At 39.2% G+C, this 17,030-nt stretch overlaps 1 protein-coding gene across 1 annotated transcript; it reads right to left on the bottom strand.

Annotated features, from left to right (window-relative positions):
- Positions 1-3,559: 3,559 nt before the first annotated feature.
- LOC130713509 (LOB domain-containing protein 36-like) lies at positions 3,560-7,228 on the bottom strand. The gene is made up of 3 exons (XM_057563275.1): positions 7,083-7,228; positions 5,787-6,762; positions 3,560-3,901 (listed from the first exon to the last, which is right to left on the bottom strand). The coding sequence occupies exon 2, from the start codon at positions 6,742-6,744 to the stop codon at positions 5,812-5,814; it is 933 nt and encodes a 310-aa protein (XP_057419258.1). The 5' UTR covers positions 6,745-6,762; positions 7,083-7,228; the 3' UTR covers positions 3,560-3,901; positions 5,787-5,811.
- Positions 7,229-17,030: the final 9,802 nt, after the last annotated feature.

The raw sequence follows: 17,030 nt of genomic DNA, 5'->3' as shown, positions 1-17,030 counted from the left end.
CTCCTTCATTTCTTGTACCATACCGCGAATAGCCGCCTCGTCCCTTCCGTCAAAAGTACAACCAAAAAACTTGCAAACAAGCCACGCCTTCTTGACTCGGGTCCAATAAGCACCACCCAGAGTAGTCCCTGAATCCAATGGAGTTCGACGAACCGAGGACGAGATTACACTAGGGGAAGAGCCACCACCATCAACCACATCCACACAAGTGGTCGGGGACCTCTGACAGGGCTTGCGACCTCTCTTTACCTTTTTGGGATGCCTTCTTGCACGTGGAATAGAAGCAAAATGGGTCTCAGAAGATTCCCTCCTCTCAAAGGTGCAACATCCAACAAGAGAAGCAACCTCAAAAGGCGAGACGACAGCTCTAGCCACGATGCAACGACTCGCAATAAGAGAAGAAGAGTCCACAACCATCAACTGTGAAGCAGAAAAAACAAGGGTGTCTCAAATACCACAGGGCGTTGTAGAGACAGGTCCCCAAACGAAGCCAAGAAATCACCTCCAACCAAAGATGGTACATGAAGCCCCACGACCTCTGGGCTTCTATCCACCACTACCAAAGCCCCACAATCGATTGAATCTAGCCCCTCCTCTTTCATGTCGACATCAACAAAACCTAAAGAAACCAACCCAGATGGTGCAAAGAGATCTCTAACTGGTCCCAGGGTCCATATGGAATAAACCTCTAGAAAGAGAATACAATCTCTCTCCCAAACATCATTCCCTCTTGCAAAACCCTCATTGAAACCCAAAACATCAATCTCCGGAAATAGAACAACATCTGGGATCATATGCTCTTGATCACAGAACCTCAGAAAGATATCAAACAAGTCATCATCAACAGAAGTAAAGGAAGTTTCCTGCTGCAAATTATGCTCTCCCCTCAAAACCTCTCTCCACAATCTAGATCAGAGACAAACCTATCCTTCAACGAGCCAAGCTTGAGGCGACTCAGGCACCTTCATCTTCGCATCCTGCCAAGACTTAAGAATAGAACCACCCACCTCGCAGCCCTTGACCTTGGACACTCTAGCTGCCTTCAACTTATCTTAGTCCTTAGAAAATCTAGCCTTCGTCACTGATAAAGAAGCCCTTCCTAATCTCACACCATCAAGAGTTTTGATAGCAGAAGAAGCATGATCGCTTGAAAGAAAACGAACAAAACCAAATCGTAAACGCCTCCCAATTTTACGATTACATTGGACGAAGATATTCATAAGCCTCCCAAAATGGGCAAACAACCTGCGAACCTGGTGGTAGCCGAATTCCTCTGCTATACCATCAACGAATAGAGTACAGACTCGCTGATCAGAATCCCTATTAGTCATATTAGGAACACCCATGGATGATTTGAATCCCAGACCCTAAATCCGATTCTCCGTCTCGTCCACCGACTCCCCTTCAGCTGCCACATACTCGTCTTGAGGACACTCATGGCCATCCGACAAGGGTGGACGACGAGAGCCACCACCTGCTGTTTTCGACCCTGGTATGTGAGCTGTACGCATCAGAGAACTAGAGAAAAAAGAAAAAGTAGAAGGATCCTCAAAAGGAACAACGAAGCCAGCATCGAGGAGGATGGGTGGAGCTTCGTTCTCTGCCGAAGCCGCTCAAGGAGAAGGGTGATGCAACCCTAGAAGAAGAAGATTAAAAAAGAGTTAATTTATTGGGAGATTGTAAGAATAAATGTCAACGTCACTGAGCTAATTAGGCTAAGAGTGGATGTATAATCATGGATGGCGGGTACGTGGAGTGACCAAAGGCAATGAACTTTAATTAACTTTCTAGTTTATTGTCCCACAAGTACAATATATTCCTCTTTTAATTCATGTAAATGGGTTCTAGAATTTTAACTGACTTTCTTATTTAATGTCTCTTAGCTATATCATATGTTGTGAAAGATGTTGAGACACTAATGCTTTGTTTGAGAGAGGTGAGTTTGTGAAGAGAGAGATAGGTTGGAGAGAGTTAGAAAAGAGAGAAATCTCATTTTGTGTTTGGTTTGATTTACTGTAGCAGAGAGAGAGTATACATGTGGGTCCAATGTGCTTTTAAACCTCTTCTCAAATCGCGAAGAAAGAGGCCAAGGCTGCGCACTTTTTCTGTTTTCACAATTCTATCCATGAATTGGGGCCATAATGACAGAAAAAGCAACGCCACCAATCTTGCTTTGATGGGGCAAAAGTGTATTTAAATAAAAAAATGATTTTTCTTTTTGTATTATTTACTATCCACCTTATTATTTCTCATCTCTTTCTTCTTTATCTCTATCATACCAAACAACCACTTAAGTCCATTATATTTCTCACATATCTCTCTCTACTCAACTTATCTCTTTTCTACTCTCTCTTCTCTATTTCTCTCTTCACAACCAAAGTGTAAGCAATCTTTGTTTCTATAGTTATTGATTGGGTTGAGCCTGCTAATGTTGCTCATTTAATAACATAAAATGCATAATTGATGTTGGTAGATTGATACATGAAAAATATGAAACCAATTCCGGTCCCTGAGTGTTGCTTATTGTTTAAATCTTCTTTAGATATACATTTGTCCAATGTCTCATATTGCAAGCGTTGCTTGAAAGACTTCAAGGTAACCATGTTTATTCACAATTACATCGATTTACTTATCTAGGCTTAGGTGAATATAAGGTTGGAAAGAAATTTTTGGTTCAAGAGTGACTCGATTTTGCACTACTTTTATTACATTGAAGAACATTTATGAACACAAGTATGATTTGCAAGCTTTGGTTGTGAATAAGAACTTTACTAGTCACAAATTAGAGAATACAATAGAAGGAAAGGTTGTAAGTTTTATCATTCTCAAACGAACATATTTTACCATAAATCCCCCTTTTGGATAGCGTGTAGTTTCCACCACCTAGTAGTTGTCATTCAATCTTTCTTCATTGAATTTCCTTTTTTCTTCATTTGCTTCTTTAACCTTTCCGAATGTGATGAAGGCAAGGCAGAATCTTCTCCCCCGTTTTTTCCAGAACTACATGAAACATGAATATGTCCAAAACTTTGCCAGACTTCGTAAATATCTCTCTCAATTGTGTTGAAAAGCATGCCAACTTCAGGCCGCCCCTAGCTGTTGATGACACATTCAACTGACTGAAGAACTTTGTGTCCACTTCAACCGACTCTAAATGCCCACTTGACCGACGCAAGTTAGCGTCAGTCCGACTGACACAAATAAAAAGCGGGATTTTTTTACCTATTTTGTGTCAGTTTTGAATGACGGAAACATACCAAAATTAGCGTTGGTATTGTGGCCAACGCTGATTTTGAACGCTAAAGTAGACGTGTTTACATGTATGTTCTCGAAACAAATTTAGATTAGGATATCACATATATTGCGAACTCGATTATCCCACCACCAGTAGTGTGATAGCCGATTCAGAAATAAAACACCAGCATGCTCCTTCATTGTGTAGGCGTAAGTAAGGCACAATGCGAAATTGTCAACAATCTCACCACACGAGGGAAAGAAACCCAGTATTTCAGAACAGAAAGTAAAACAATCTTAAGTTTCACAAACTATGACAGATAGATATGTCTAAGTACGATATAATTCACAAATTGTCTGCCAAATTTGGTATCATACCAATGTGAGTTAAACCATCCCCAGTACCAAATGAACACACTATTTCCAAGAAGTGGCTATGATGACATAAACAAGATGGAGTTCGGGATCATGCATGATGCCTTACATAAAAGCTGCTACGTACTTCAAATTCAAATATAAAAGATAGAAAAGCTTTTAATTCCAGGATCTGAGGTGATCCTACCTACATGCTTAACCATGCACCCATCAGGCCCTCTAATATTCATCCCTCCATTTTAAATTCTTACAAAACTCCCATAGAGGCTAGAGCTGCACCCAAAAGCAACACCTGCACAAGAGGAACAAAGGGTATATTATTAGTACATGATGTCAACAACAAAGCACATAATTTCAATGAATATTGATTCAGTCACACTAACTTTCACTTTCACTTTCATTTCATTTCCATTCATTTTTTCTTCCTATGTCTTTCAATATTTCTTAATATATCACTCATTTTTTTCTCTTCTCTTACTATCTTATTCTTTGTATGTGTGAGATTGAATGTGAATGGAGTATTATTAGTTGAAGATAGGAAAACCCATCGGCTAATAATGTTAAACTGGTAAAAAAAAATGATTGAAAACAGATAGGCTTGGTCATGAATATACATTCAAAATGTTAACTGATGACCAAGCTACCATAAATATTTTCCTTATGGTATAAAAAGGGGAGATGTGTCATGTTTGAAGTCATTATTATTGTTGACCAAATGAAGTTATTAGCACTAGAAGAACTCTATAAGGTACTTAAAGGTACTTGTATCCCAATCAAAATCTTATGTTTCAAAATGGTGCATACATTTATCGTCAATACAATTGTGTCACATCAATTAACAAAATATTATTATAAATGGCTGTGATCCATACATCTCTAATTGACATAATACAATTTCATTGATTAAGATATTAAATAAAACATCATTCAAAAAATCTTAATCCACTTGTAACCTATCAAAATACATTAATGTCTCATAAAAGCTATTTTCAGCTCCACTTAAAGAAAGAAAAAAAGAGATTTAATAAAAGTACATGATAAGAAACTGAAAAGAATATAGAAATGGTAACAACAAAAAGTTGGGTTTATGTATCAAAACTACTAAAAGTAATGATTATAGTAAGGTCTTGATTTATGTACCACAAAATACTAATAACATTTATAAACATATTTTTTCACTTTTGGTCTTTCTTCTTGTCATATCACATCATATATCACATGCTTATTTAAAAAAAACATCATATCTGACATTTACTATCATTATAATTAAGTTTCACTCCTATTAGAGATAAAGTGGGAATTGAGCGGATAGAAGAGAGATGAGAATAATAAAAGAGAGAAAATAAAACATATGATTAATGGTATGATTGAAAGATAAACGAGAGATAAACAATGAAGTGAGAGTATAAGTGAATCATAACTAGATAAGAATCAATCGTAAGACTCTTTGGTAAATAGATCCTATAAGTTGAGTTAAGATCGATCAGTACTCATCATTGCATTTCAATTAGCATATCATAAGTAGTAGAATATATGGTAAATCCAAAGATCCATTTATCAAACACTAGTAGTAATTGTTTATCAACCTAAGATAAATCATTAAGGTTTTTTCAGATAGATGCTCCTATCCTTGATTGTGTATTACGAAGTTGTCACTGTTTTGTGTTTTAATTACACTCTCCACACCATGACTAAGGTGACATAATTCAATTATAAGGTACAAAAAATCTGTATTTATGGTAGCACCTAACAATGCCTCCATGAACCATGCAGCCTCATGATTGCATGTTACAGTTACACATACATAAGAGCAATATAGACCCCACTGAGCAAGTCAAAATTAAAAGCCAATGGCAAGGACATCAAAACTTGAAAAAGAAAAGAAAATACTTCTTTATTCAAGCATATATTATGACATGCATGGAACACTAGTAACACACTTTCTTCATAACACACTCTAACATACTTGCGGTGATTATTTTATATTTTAAAAAGTCAACATGTTTTTGTTATTTCTTAAAAATTGTGATGAGTTCTTAAAAAATCAATCAATCACAATGAATGAGTTGGAATCCAAACTTAAAATGTGTGTAGCAAACATTTCTCATTGTGACATTTCATATATATCATTCATCAACATGTATAAATATTACAGAAAAGCAAAATTGAACACATACCTATTTAGTTGGACATACTCAGAAATCAGCAAGGGCCAACGCTCCTAACCTCCTCAAGATCTGATTGCTGCTGTGATTGCTGCGGCGAGAGCAGAAGCTGTGCCTCAACCGGAGGCTGGTGAGAAACATGGTGGTGCTGATGATATTCACCCCCTTGCTGTGGCTGCTGCTGCATCTGATAACTGCCAACATTATCAAACAGAGCCAGGGAATTAGAAACCTCACCACCACCACCAGGAATAGCAACACCCATCTGGTGACCATACCCACCGCCACCACCAACACCAACCGCCTCAAACCCGCCACTGTTGTATCTCATCATCTCCTGCTGCTGCTGCTCATAGCTCCTAAGCATAGCCTGCTGCTGCTGTTGCTGAGCCGCCGCGGCCGCCAGCTGCTGCGCCTCCAGAAACTCCTGCTCCTGCGGGTCTCGAATCACCACCTGTCCGCCTCCGTGCCCGGCCATAACCCCCTGCCCGGCCGGCCCCATGTTATTGGGAGGAAAGTTCGCGAGAAGGTCAAACGCAGCGTTTTGGTTGGTGTTCCCACCCATGCCGCCGCCTTGTTGGTTGGGGAGGATGACGGGGCCGGGGTTGGCGAGGAGGTAGTTAATCCCCTGGGGACCAACGTAAGTCCCAAGCTCCTTCTTGGCAATGGCCACTTCGGCCTGCATCTGGCGGAGGCGCTGCTGAAGGACCGAGATAAAGCCGACACAGCCGTACACTGGGTCCCTCAAGCGCGCATCCGCCTCATACGCGAGCGACTTCACCGCGTCATCGCGCTGCGAGGCTTGAAGCTCGTTCAGGAGCTTCGCCACGTTGCTCGCGCCAAACACGCGGTGCACGCTTGAAAACCGTTGCGGGTTCTCTGGCGGAAAGTACGGCGCGAACACGCACTCCTGCGTGCACTTCCGCCGCAGGAACTTGCACGCCGCGCACGGGGTGTTCGATGATGACATCTTAAAAAAAAAACGTAACTGCATACACAAATAAAAGGAATTTATTAATTATTATTTAGAAATAGTGATCTGATTAATGATTGTTAACTATGCCCTAATTAGGTTATTAAATTAATCTGGGAAATGGTGCCGATTCTTAATCTCGGAGTCATCAAAACATTGCTAATCTCTCATATGATCGTTATTGATATGAAACCATGATTTTCAATTTGAAGAAAAATGAAAAATAAAAGGTAAAATATGAAACGAAAATTAAAATTTTGTTTAATCTTGACTCATGTTACAATGGTGGATCTGAATATATAACAACGAGAGAGAGAGAGAGAGAGAGAGCTTACTGTAGCGTGGAGAATAGAATTCTCCGATCAAAGATGAGAGTGGTTGAAGGAGGAATGAGATTGAAAATGGTGGAGGAATGAATAAGGATGGTGTTCTAGTTTCTTCTTCTGCGCTATACTACCACCAGCAACCCTTCTTCCTTGTTATTCTCGTTCTTGTTATATAATTTTGAATGATGTTATGTAACGCGTTTGAAAACTTTTTTATGGGAAAAAAACTAGTCAAAAAAGGAAAATATCGAAAAGATTTTTTTTTCTAAAACTATTCATCAAATTGCATTCTAAAGAAATAGTACAACCGCAATAATTAAAAAATATTTATAATAATAGTACAACCGCAATTTTTTTCATGTATTTTCCGCGATTATTTTCTTGAGCAATGGATAAATGTATTTTCCCTCCAGGCGATTCACTTTGATTGCAAGTGTTTTGACTTCTCTATACCGCAGTTTTAACTTTCTTTCTATAGGATACCTCAGGGTGTGCTAAAAAAATGCAAGAAGATTTTGAGGTCATTCCTCTGGGAGGGATAGAGGGTTCCAACAGAGTGACTTGGATTAAATGGGAAACAGTGTGCAAACTAAAGGAGTTAGGAGGCTTGGGTATTAACGATTGGGACACTTTCAACAAAGCCCTTCTCAGAAAATGGAGGTGGCGGCTCCTAGCTAATGATGGGAGCTTATGGAGTCGAGTTGTGCGGAGTAAGTAAAATATTCCTCTCTTTAATGACCATGTTGTAGCGGGGGGGAATTTCTCTTGTTGGTGGAAGGACATCCTTAGCACCTGCTATGAAGGGGCAGAGGATTGTTGGTTCAATCTTGACTCGAGGAAGGTGATGGGCGAAGGTAGGAGGATAGATTTTTGGCATGATCAGTGGATAGGGCAGAATAGGCTTCGAGATCGTTTCAATTGGCTCTGTAGTCTATCTTTTCCCTAATGGAGCTTCGAATTGGCCCTTGTCCTGACGAAGACCTCTTTTGTCCCGCGAGGAAGAGACGGTAGAGGAACTCGTTTCAGTTTTGCAGCAAGCTCAATTAATTGAAGGAATGGAGGATAAATGGAATTTGATGGCAGATAGCGAAGGAAATTACACTGTAAAATATGTGTTTACCCTCCTGGAAGGGTTGGAATTGGAAGAACCGATACCAGCTTTTAAATCACTATGGAAAGGGTTAGCACCGTCAAATGTCCTTGTATAAGACCCAAGATTTTAAGCTTAGAGTAAGTGGAAGAGATTCCCATTTACGATTAGGTTTGATGTATTGAGAAGGGAAACCTGAACAAGAGTTTATTTAATGAAATAAATTTATGAAGGAGAAAGTTCAGGAAAAGTCTAAGGATTGTATCCGAATCGATAAAAGGTATAGCACGATCGTTACACGCTTAAACCTATGTCAGAAACCCTAGTATATAGCTAGTTTTCACTTTTAGGCACAATGGAAGTTAATTCCAAAAATCTTCAGAGAAATGTTAGAACTTCTCTTTTTCCATATATCACAATCGTTTCGAGGCGAAACTCTAGGATCTATGAACGTCCGATTCCAATCATCGGAAGTTTGCCGAAACCGAAACCCTGGTATTTCAAAACCCTAGAATCAACCGACAATGAAGACTTTTTCTATTCAGAGCTTCAAATAAAGATTCTACACGCGTACACCCATTTCTCTTGATGATTTCAATCTTTCTTCAGAAGGAAGTTTTCTATTCCGACATTCGATGCAAAAAGCAACTTATCGGGTAAAATAGTTTTACACCGACTATGCATTAGTTGCCAAAAATACAAGGAGACCTCATTTTAGTTTTGGAATTCTTTCGCCAAAACCTATCTTAGAATTCACGGAGAATGACGCCGGAAAAATCAGATTCGCGAAACTTTCATTTTACCGCGTTTTGCCAACCTCTATATATAGCAAGAAAGGTGAGAAAAATTACAAAAACTCCTCCATTTCTCTCCCAAATCCGCGAGCTCCATTGAAGAGGAAGGAAGAAGAGCTTTTGTTCAATCCTTGCTTGATCGTCGATTAATCAGTTGCTACTTCAAGGTTTCGAGGTATAGTCGCTAATCCTTACCTCTGATCGCTTTTTCCATAGCTTTTCTGTAGACTTTTCTGAGCTGATAGTTTTGAGGTTTTTGCAAAACTATCCTGAATATTTCATTTTTGATTCTAAACATCTTCCTTACATGCCCAAGATCACTTCTGCCAGATTAGTTTTTCCGTTATGTCGCCGAAACTCCGCCGGAATCAATTTATGCCTTAAATACCCATTTTTGGAGTAAAGCTTCAACCTTTGGGCTGAAAACTATCGCCTTAGCTTAGTGCTAGTAGGATTAGTTGTCATAAACGCCGTTGGTGACGTCCCTGTCAAATTTGCTTTTTGGGATTTCAGTTTTGAAATTCTAAGTTAAAAATCATGACCAAAATACCCCTGCGATAGTTTTTGATCCGATAATTTTTCCGAGTTTAGAATACCCTTAGTTACGGCTAATGAAAGCATAGGAACCAAGTTTGATCGAAGAAAAATCGAACCCTACAATTACCTAAAGTGGCCGAGCCCTATAGGGGGGGAGGAGGAAAATTTCATTTTCCGAAAACTTGTCCTTTCGCGCTAGATTATCGTACCTCGGAGTATGTATTACTTCGGGTAACCTTAGTGAGCATTGATAGCTTAGTTTCCGATAGATTCTGATAGTATTTCTGTGGTTTTGCTCTAAAGGTGATTTTGAGGAATTCCCAGAGGAGCAAGGCTTTGCTTGTGAGGAAGAGCTAGAAGACCATCCTGGAGAATCTTCAGGTGAGGGCTACTCACTGAACTATTAGTTAATGCTTTAGGTGTCGACGAATTCGACTTGATTTACTGTTTATGCACTTGTTTGTGTTTGACTGGAAAAATGTTTTCTGAGGCTTCGGCTGACAATGTAGATGATTCATCTACTGAATGTTTTTGAGATTGAATTGCATGGTACGTGCTAAGTGGGTAATCTAGGATGTGTGATGCATGCTTTATATGCTAAGTTCTATGTGGTTATTTGAGAATATGTTGATATATGACATGTTGGTTGATTGTGCTGATTTGATTATGCCTTTTCAAAGATATCTGTGTTTCTGTATAGTGAGAATAGCGGGCAGGTCATGCCAATTTTATTTTGAGAGTTTTGAGAAAGTTTGATAGGACGAACGAGGTTCGGGCCTTGTTTTTGTTTAGTGGATCGAGACATTCTCTGGTAGTGATTTGGGATTAGGAGATCCTGAAAATTTATAAGATTTGCGATAAGACAAAATGGAATCTATTTTATAAGGAAAATTCATAAGACATTAAACAACCTTTAAATCTTTAAGTAATGATAATAATCTCGAAGGAAAGCTTAGAAGTCAAATCTTAGTTTTGGAAAACGAGAAGTGTCGTCGGATCCCAGTATTGAGTATGTTGGTAAGTTTTTGAGTATGTTGATACTCTTGTGCTCTGGGAGCAGTTGTGTTGTTGGACTATCCTGGGGATAAGTCCGGGAAATTGATAGTTTCCGAGTATGTTGATACTCTTGGCTCGTTGAGCAGTTTTGACCATCGGATGGAGATGAGTCGGATGATTTGGAGATCATCATGAGTTATGTGTTGTTGTAGAGATGTGTCTTTTGTCGCAGAATCGACTGTTACCATAGGGTAAGCTTTTAGAGACATTAATTTAGCTAGAACACGTGGCGACGTGTCGAGTGAGATCGGAGACGTTGTTTGACTAATCATCCTGCATTCATGCAACATTAATGAGGTATTAACACAGGACGTACTCTGGACCTCGTCGGTTTCCAAAATGGTCATAAGACCCGGAATGCCGTGTAAGAGCGTTTGTAGACGACTCTTGTAGCAGACCGAAATGGCAGACCTACGGGTTACGGCTGATCTGACTACCGTTGTTGTTGGAGTAAGAGGCACGCGGGCCGAAATGGTCCCACCGTGGCTGGTGTTAGGGCTGATCCGTTTGATGTCCATCCGTTCCGGAATGCATTTGGTTAACCGGGTTAACCGTCATATCATTTCATGCAACATGCATACTGACTTAGTTGCTGAGTGTGATTGATAATTGATAATTCTATTTGATGCATGCTATTTGTTATTACTGTCGTTACATTCATTATGGAATATGCAACCCTAGGATGTTATCCCTAGCTATAAGCCTAAGTGGCTATTCTATTATCTGTATCTATCGATGCTATTATTTACATAATTCTTTGGAGTTGACCCTCGCGTCTTCTGTGTGTGCTTTGGCGGACAAACGCCCTTTTGTCAGATGTCTTTGGCGGGCTGGTTCACGACGGTTCACCCTTCGGGGGAAACTAGGGTTGAGATGCTGGAACCGGAGCGCATCGCGGTAGCAAGAGGAGGACGGATGGTGTACATAGACTAGGTCGTTCTGGATTTTGAATTCGGACGACGATCATGCTAGCATGTAGGATTGAGTGTTAGTGTGAGCTCCTCGAGATGGGATTAGTATAGGAGTAGAGTCTTAGCTCTGAACATCATTTATTTCCTTGGGGACAGGGTAGTTTCCCACCTATAGCTTTTTGTGTGGTTTCTTACGGGAATCACAGAGAGTTGGTTGGACTTAGGAGGTCTTGTTTCAGGCCGATTGGGCTAACTTATTCTCGTTTTTGAGGTTTGTGTTGCGGACACTTCACCTCTACTTTAGTCTGTACTTTTTGCCTACGGGCGTTACATGCTTCTTCTTTCCGTCACTGGAGGTTACTCGTGACGAGGTTGCTACTTACAGCGGGGACTCTTATATATAATGTATATTAGTTCTGTTATTTTTCGCATTTGGGTTTTATCTATTTCAGTCTTGTCTTAGTTATTATCGGAAAAAAAATATTTACGTTTTTCCGCATTAAGTTTTTCTTTTGGTTACTAAAGTGACGCCACCGAAATCGGGGTGTCACACCTTGCTTTTGTGTGGAAGGTCTTGTGGGGAAGAATTCAATCAAAGAAAAAATCTGTTTAGAAGGGGAATTATATCGAATGAGAACTCATGGACTTGCGTTTTATGTCTGGAAGCTGAAAACTCTTTTGATCACCTGTTTTTTAATTGCCCGTTCTTCGCAAAGGTATGGAATTCTTGTCATAAAAGGATGAATGTCAGCACGACTCTTCCAAATAATATTCGGGAACACTTTCTTCAGCGCGGCGGTGAGTGGTGGACTAAACCAACAGAGAGTGTGGGAATTAGCGCAAATGCGATCATGGAACTGAATGAAGGCAAGAAGTCTCAAGTTCAGTTTCTCCGTATATGAATGGACTTTCAATCCAAGATACTGCTTAGGATGTCTCTGATTTACCTTGCCTTGGATTGGACATAGCATTCCCCTATCCTATGTCAGATGAAGGTTGGATCGTGAATTATTCTTGATGATGTGTTGGTATTTTCCTCTGTTTTTGTTTGACTGCGGGATCCTTTGTTCAGGCCCATCATCTATGTCCAATTCTGATTAGGAATAGCTCTGTGTGCAAAGTTTTTTCCTGCCTGCTACTATTTTGTTTTGTTAAGCAGAGTTCACTTCTATGCTCTTTCCTCTTTCTCATGTATTTCTTTCTCTACCCTTTTTTTCCCGTTGTACAAATTTTTGTTTTGAAGTACACCTACTTCTGTAATTAGATTTGGCTAAAAAAAAAATTATCATTGCGACCAACAACCATTGGGTATATAAATAATAATACAAATGTGACTCTTCTTTAACTTTTTTATTTAAAATAAAATGTAAATAAATTTTATGTATTTATTTATTTGAAAGCAAAATCATAATTATATAAATGAGGTGAATGTCATGATGTACAACCCTCCTCAAAAGTGGTCCAAAAAACAAATACAACAACGCCGGAAACAACTCAATCCAAGAAGAAAGACTAACAAACCTAGAAAGGATCCATAAAAAGCCAAAAAATGCACAAAGCCTAAAGACAAAAGGAACACCCAAACCCCGAGCTATCCTAAGAAGAACTACGAGCAATGATCTGATCAACAACCTGAGCGAGGGCAACATCATCGGTACAATTGTAAATCATGCATAAACGTTTCCCCATCAGGATAAAACTCCTCGCCCTAGTCAGAACGTCGTATGGCTCCGACTACTCCACCGGCAACACCATCAACTATATGCCGGTTGACTCCACATCACCAACTACCGCTGTCTCAACCCCCTAGTCTCGCTACAGGGCCCTTTTTTGATATTCCACCTTTTATTTATTTAAAGTTTGTTTTGTGTTTTAATTTATCTAAAACTTGTTAAAATAACCTTTTAAATTAAAAATAGAGTTTAATGAATATACACGGATTGAGTGAATTTTTTTTACAATGACATCCGATCCTATTCCATCAATTTGTCATGTCATAATTAATTTTGCATTTAAGAGTATTCAAAATGAAAATAGAGAATGATTTTGTAAAATTTTACAATAGGAGTGCATATAAATTAAATCCTTAGTCAAACCACATCAACATTTCATTTATTTTGGGTGTATTTGGTAAACAGCTTGATTAAGCCCTTGCGCTAATAAACACTTATCAGTGAAGTGCTTATTTGTAGACTAAATTGAGAAATTTATTGAAATACACTGAAAATAAGTTACAGGTAAGCATAACTCTTATTAATTGTTTAAAAAAACTCTTATTTTCACCTTGATGCTATAGCCTAAGTAACTACCTATCGATGCCTTGCATAGATAATTCTTTCAAACCAAAAGATAAGTTCAATTCCTTGTGTACTTAAACATGTGTTTGAAGCATATAGCTTACAATGTTTAGGCCAACAAACTCCAACTCTTCCTCTATTTCTAGCAGCAAGCATAGAACGGGTAATCCCAAATCAGTTCCCAATTCTATAACAAACTTCCGTTATGATTATAGAAAACCAAAAAGCTAGCATGCATTCAAGCTTAGATTGAAATTCATAAAATGGGATTCAAGGATACAAGAAAAACATGTGAAAGAGAACTTTAGATTATAACTTAAATATGAAAAGTCTTACATGGAAAACCAAAGAATAAAAGAGATTTGCCAAGCATGGCAATGCTAAGAACCTGGATTAGAAGCTTGGAAGTCCTCTCACACTCTCCTAGATGCTCCTCTCCCTCTGAATTTTACAAATTATGAAAATATACAAAAGAAAAGAACCAAACAACTATTTATAGAGAGATTCTAACGTGGCCAGCACTCAAGCGCCAGTGCCTAGCGCTCAAGCGCCAATTACATGAAAAAATTTATGTTGGCTCAGAGTGCTGAGCGCTCGAGCGCTAGTGCTGAGTGCTCGAGCGCCAATTGCTTGCCCAAAAAACCTTCAGAATTCCAACTTAACTCCACTTCAATGCAAACTTCAAATCTCCAAAACTCTTGAATTTCCTTCGTCTTCATTTTCACATGCTTATTTTCATCAAAGGTCAAGGAAAATATCAAGAATAGCAAAGGTTTAATTATACAAGAGACCCTAGACTAAAGACAAATGCTAAAAGACACAAAACTATGCTAAAATATGAAAAAGGTCCCTAAAGAACCACAAAATAACTAAACACATGCAAAAGCAAAAGAAAATGTAATAATGCAAGAAAATCGATGAAACACTACATGAGACAAAGAAAAATGGTAAAAAGAAGCAAAGAAAATACCCTAAAAACTAGGACAAAATCCCGGTCATCAACCAACAACCTAAAAATCTTCACAAATATTGTTTCTGAGTCGTCAATGATTTGGCGCTAAATAATTTTTTTTATTAAATTAGTTACCGCCAAATTATCGATGACATTGGCTGTCAGAAATTTTGAAATATCGCCGGAGGATAACTTTGCGATTTTAAAATAAATTGAATTTGGAATTTTTTTGGCAAACAATAAGTCATATGTAATAGGGGTGTCCATCGGGCAGTTAAGGTCGGTTTCGGGCCACCGCCGCCGGTTTCGTTGGGTGGAAAACACCCAAATCCCAGGCATGCCACCGTCCTTTACAAGGTTACGGTTTCATCGGGTTCAGTTTTTTCGGGTGGCGATTTGAATCGGACGGTTAACAAATTGTGTTGATCCATAAAATAAAATTAAAAAAAAATAAACTGAGATAGAAGTAGTTTCCAGAAAAATCCATTCAAATCAAAACAAAGATAAATTTTATACATCATTCGTCCATTACAAGGCTACACAGAAGAAAAAATACGATGAAAGAAAGTCAGAAACACCATAGTACAACAGATCTTGTTCAAGAGAAGGGAGGAGCGACAGATCAAGTATCAGGAGCGGCAGATCCTCTCATTGTAGCTAGTGGTGGTTGTGGAAAGTGGTGATGGCAGAAGCGGCAGATTTGGCTTCAAGAGAAGAGAGAAACAACGTCGGTGATGGCTTCAAGGAGTGACTGCAGTGGTGACTGGTGTGAGTGAGACAGAGATGGAGTGAAAAACTTGCGAAGTGGATTTGGAGATGGTGGTGATTTCGGAAAGAGGCAATGACACATGCGCAACAGTGGAAGTTGGGTTTGAGAGGAAGAGGTGGCGACACTGGGTTGGGTGCTGCCTAGAGTTTGTGGGTTGAAGTCTTGAAGAGAGGTGGGAAGAAGAGAAGAGAAAGAAAGAGGTTTAAGATGTGTGTGTGAGTGTGATGACGACTAGAGAGAGAGAGGTTTGCAAATTAAAAGCTAGGGTTTCCATATGCTGCTTCAGAACTGGACTCACTAGGCCAGAAATTGGTTTTTTTTTCATAGTTAATTTAGTCTGTTCGGTCAGGCTCGAGCCCAAACCGAGACCGACCGAACGAACTCGCCCAAAACCGGCTTTTTTAATCCACTTAACCCGTAGTCTGGCCCGTTTAGACAAAAAAGGACCGAGTCTATTTTTCATGTCAAGTAAGAAGAGGGGTTGAGGTGCGGTTTCAGGAGATGTGTGGATTAGAGATGAACCTTTGCAAGAGAAATTTCCATGTTCTTTTTCTTACTCAATGAATAAAATAATAGTTGTTTCTGAGGTTAGTAACGTGGTAAATGGGGGGTGGATATTATAAGATCAAGTTTTGATCTAGTAGTACAACTCTATGTTTTGATGATTACAAGTTAACTATTGAGTATGAAAAATTATGGTATCTAACGTTGTTTTCTGAGTGTTCAAATGACAGGCCAAGACTCTGGACCTATCTCACATGATTCAGAAGCACAATGCTCAAAGAGTAACCTCTGCAACGCTTTCGCACGTACTATGTTCAATATGAACAGTAGATCAAGCTTCAGAAGATCTGAAGATTATAAAGCTCTGATATGGATTCAGCTCACTAGAAGCTCTGAAGGATCAGACGCTTTGAAGGATCAGAAGCTATGAAGGATCAGACGCTCTGAAAGATCAGACGCTCTGAAGCATCAGAAGCTGAGTAGTGAAGACTCTGAAGTCCAAGAGTAAGCTGGCTCTAAAGACCAAGTACTTCTCCTCTGAGTCCAGAAGAAGAAGGTACAAAGGTCAGAGGACCCAAGCTTCCCTCTGACTCTGACCATCAAGCTTCACAAGTTCCAAGATGAAGCATCACTCTGATCAGAAGTCAACAAGGTTGAAGGTCATGTCGCTATCCAAAGTACAAAAGCAATTGTACCATTCCTGACGACCTTACCTAACTGATTCAACCACAGCAGAACCTGGAAATTCCAGATCTGCCCTCCAACGGTAGCATCTCCATGCAACGTTCAAACCCTAATCCTTGGAGTATATAAAGAGGCTGAAGATTGAAAGATGCCGCCTAAGAAACTTTTTCACGCGCAAGAAATATTTCAAATCTTCTTAGCAATCTTTCTTCAAATAGAACTAAGTGTGTTTACTATTAGCTTTTGAAGAAGCACTTATTTGTAAACCCAAAACCTTCAAACAGTTGTTTGATTTACCTTTAGGAGATCAAGGTTGATCGGATCCTAGAGAAGACTAAGAGAGTGAATCTTAGTGTTAGCTAA

The sequence above is a fragment of the Lotus japonicus genome, chromosome 4 (genome assembly GCF_012489685.1).
Source record: "Lotus japonicus ecotype B-129 chromosome 4, LjGifu_v1.2".
In the NCBI taxonomy this organism is placed as follows: domain Eukaryota; kingdom Viridiplantae; phylum Streptophyta; class Magnoliopsida; order Fabales; family Fabaceae; genus Lotus; species Lotus japonicus.
This window is presented reverse-complemented; position numbering and strand designations above follow the sequence as displayed.

What these genes read in the sequence shown, in the direction of transcription:
- LOC130713509 (XM_057563275.1), bottom strand. Translation starts at nt 6,744, where the DNA reads ATGTCATCATCGAACACCCCGTGCGCGGCGTGCAAGTTCCTGCGGCGG.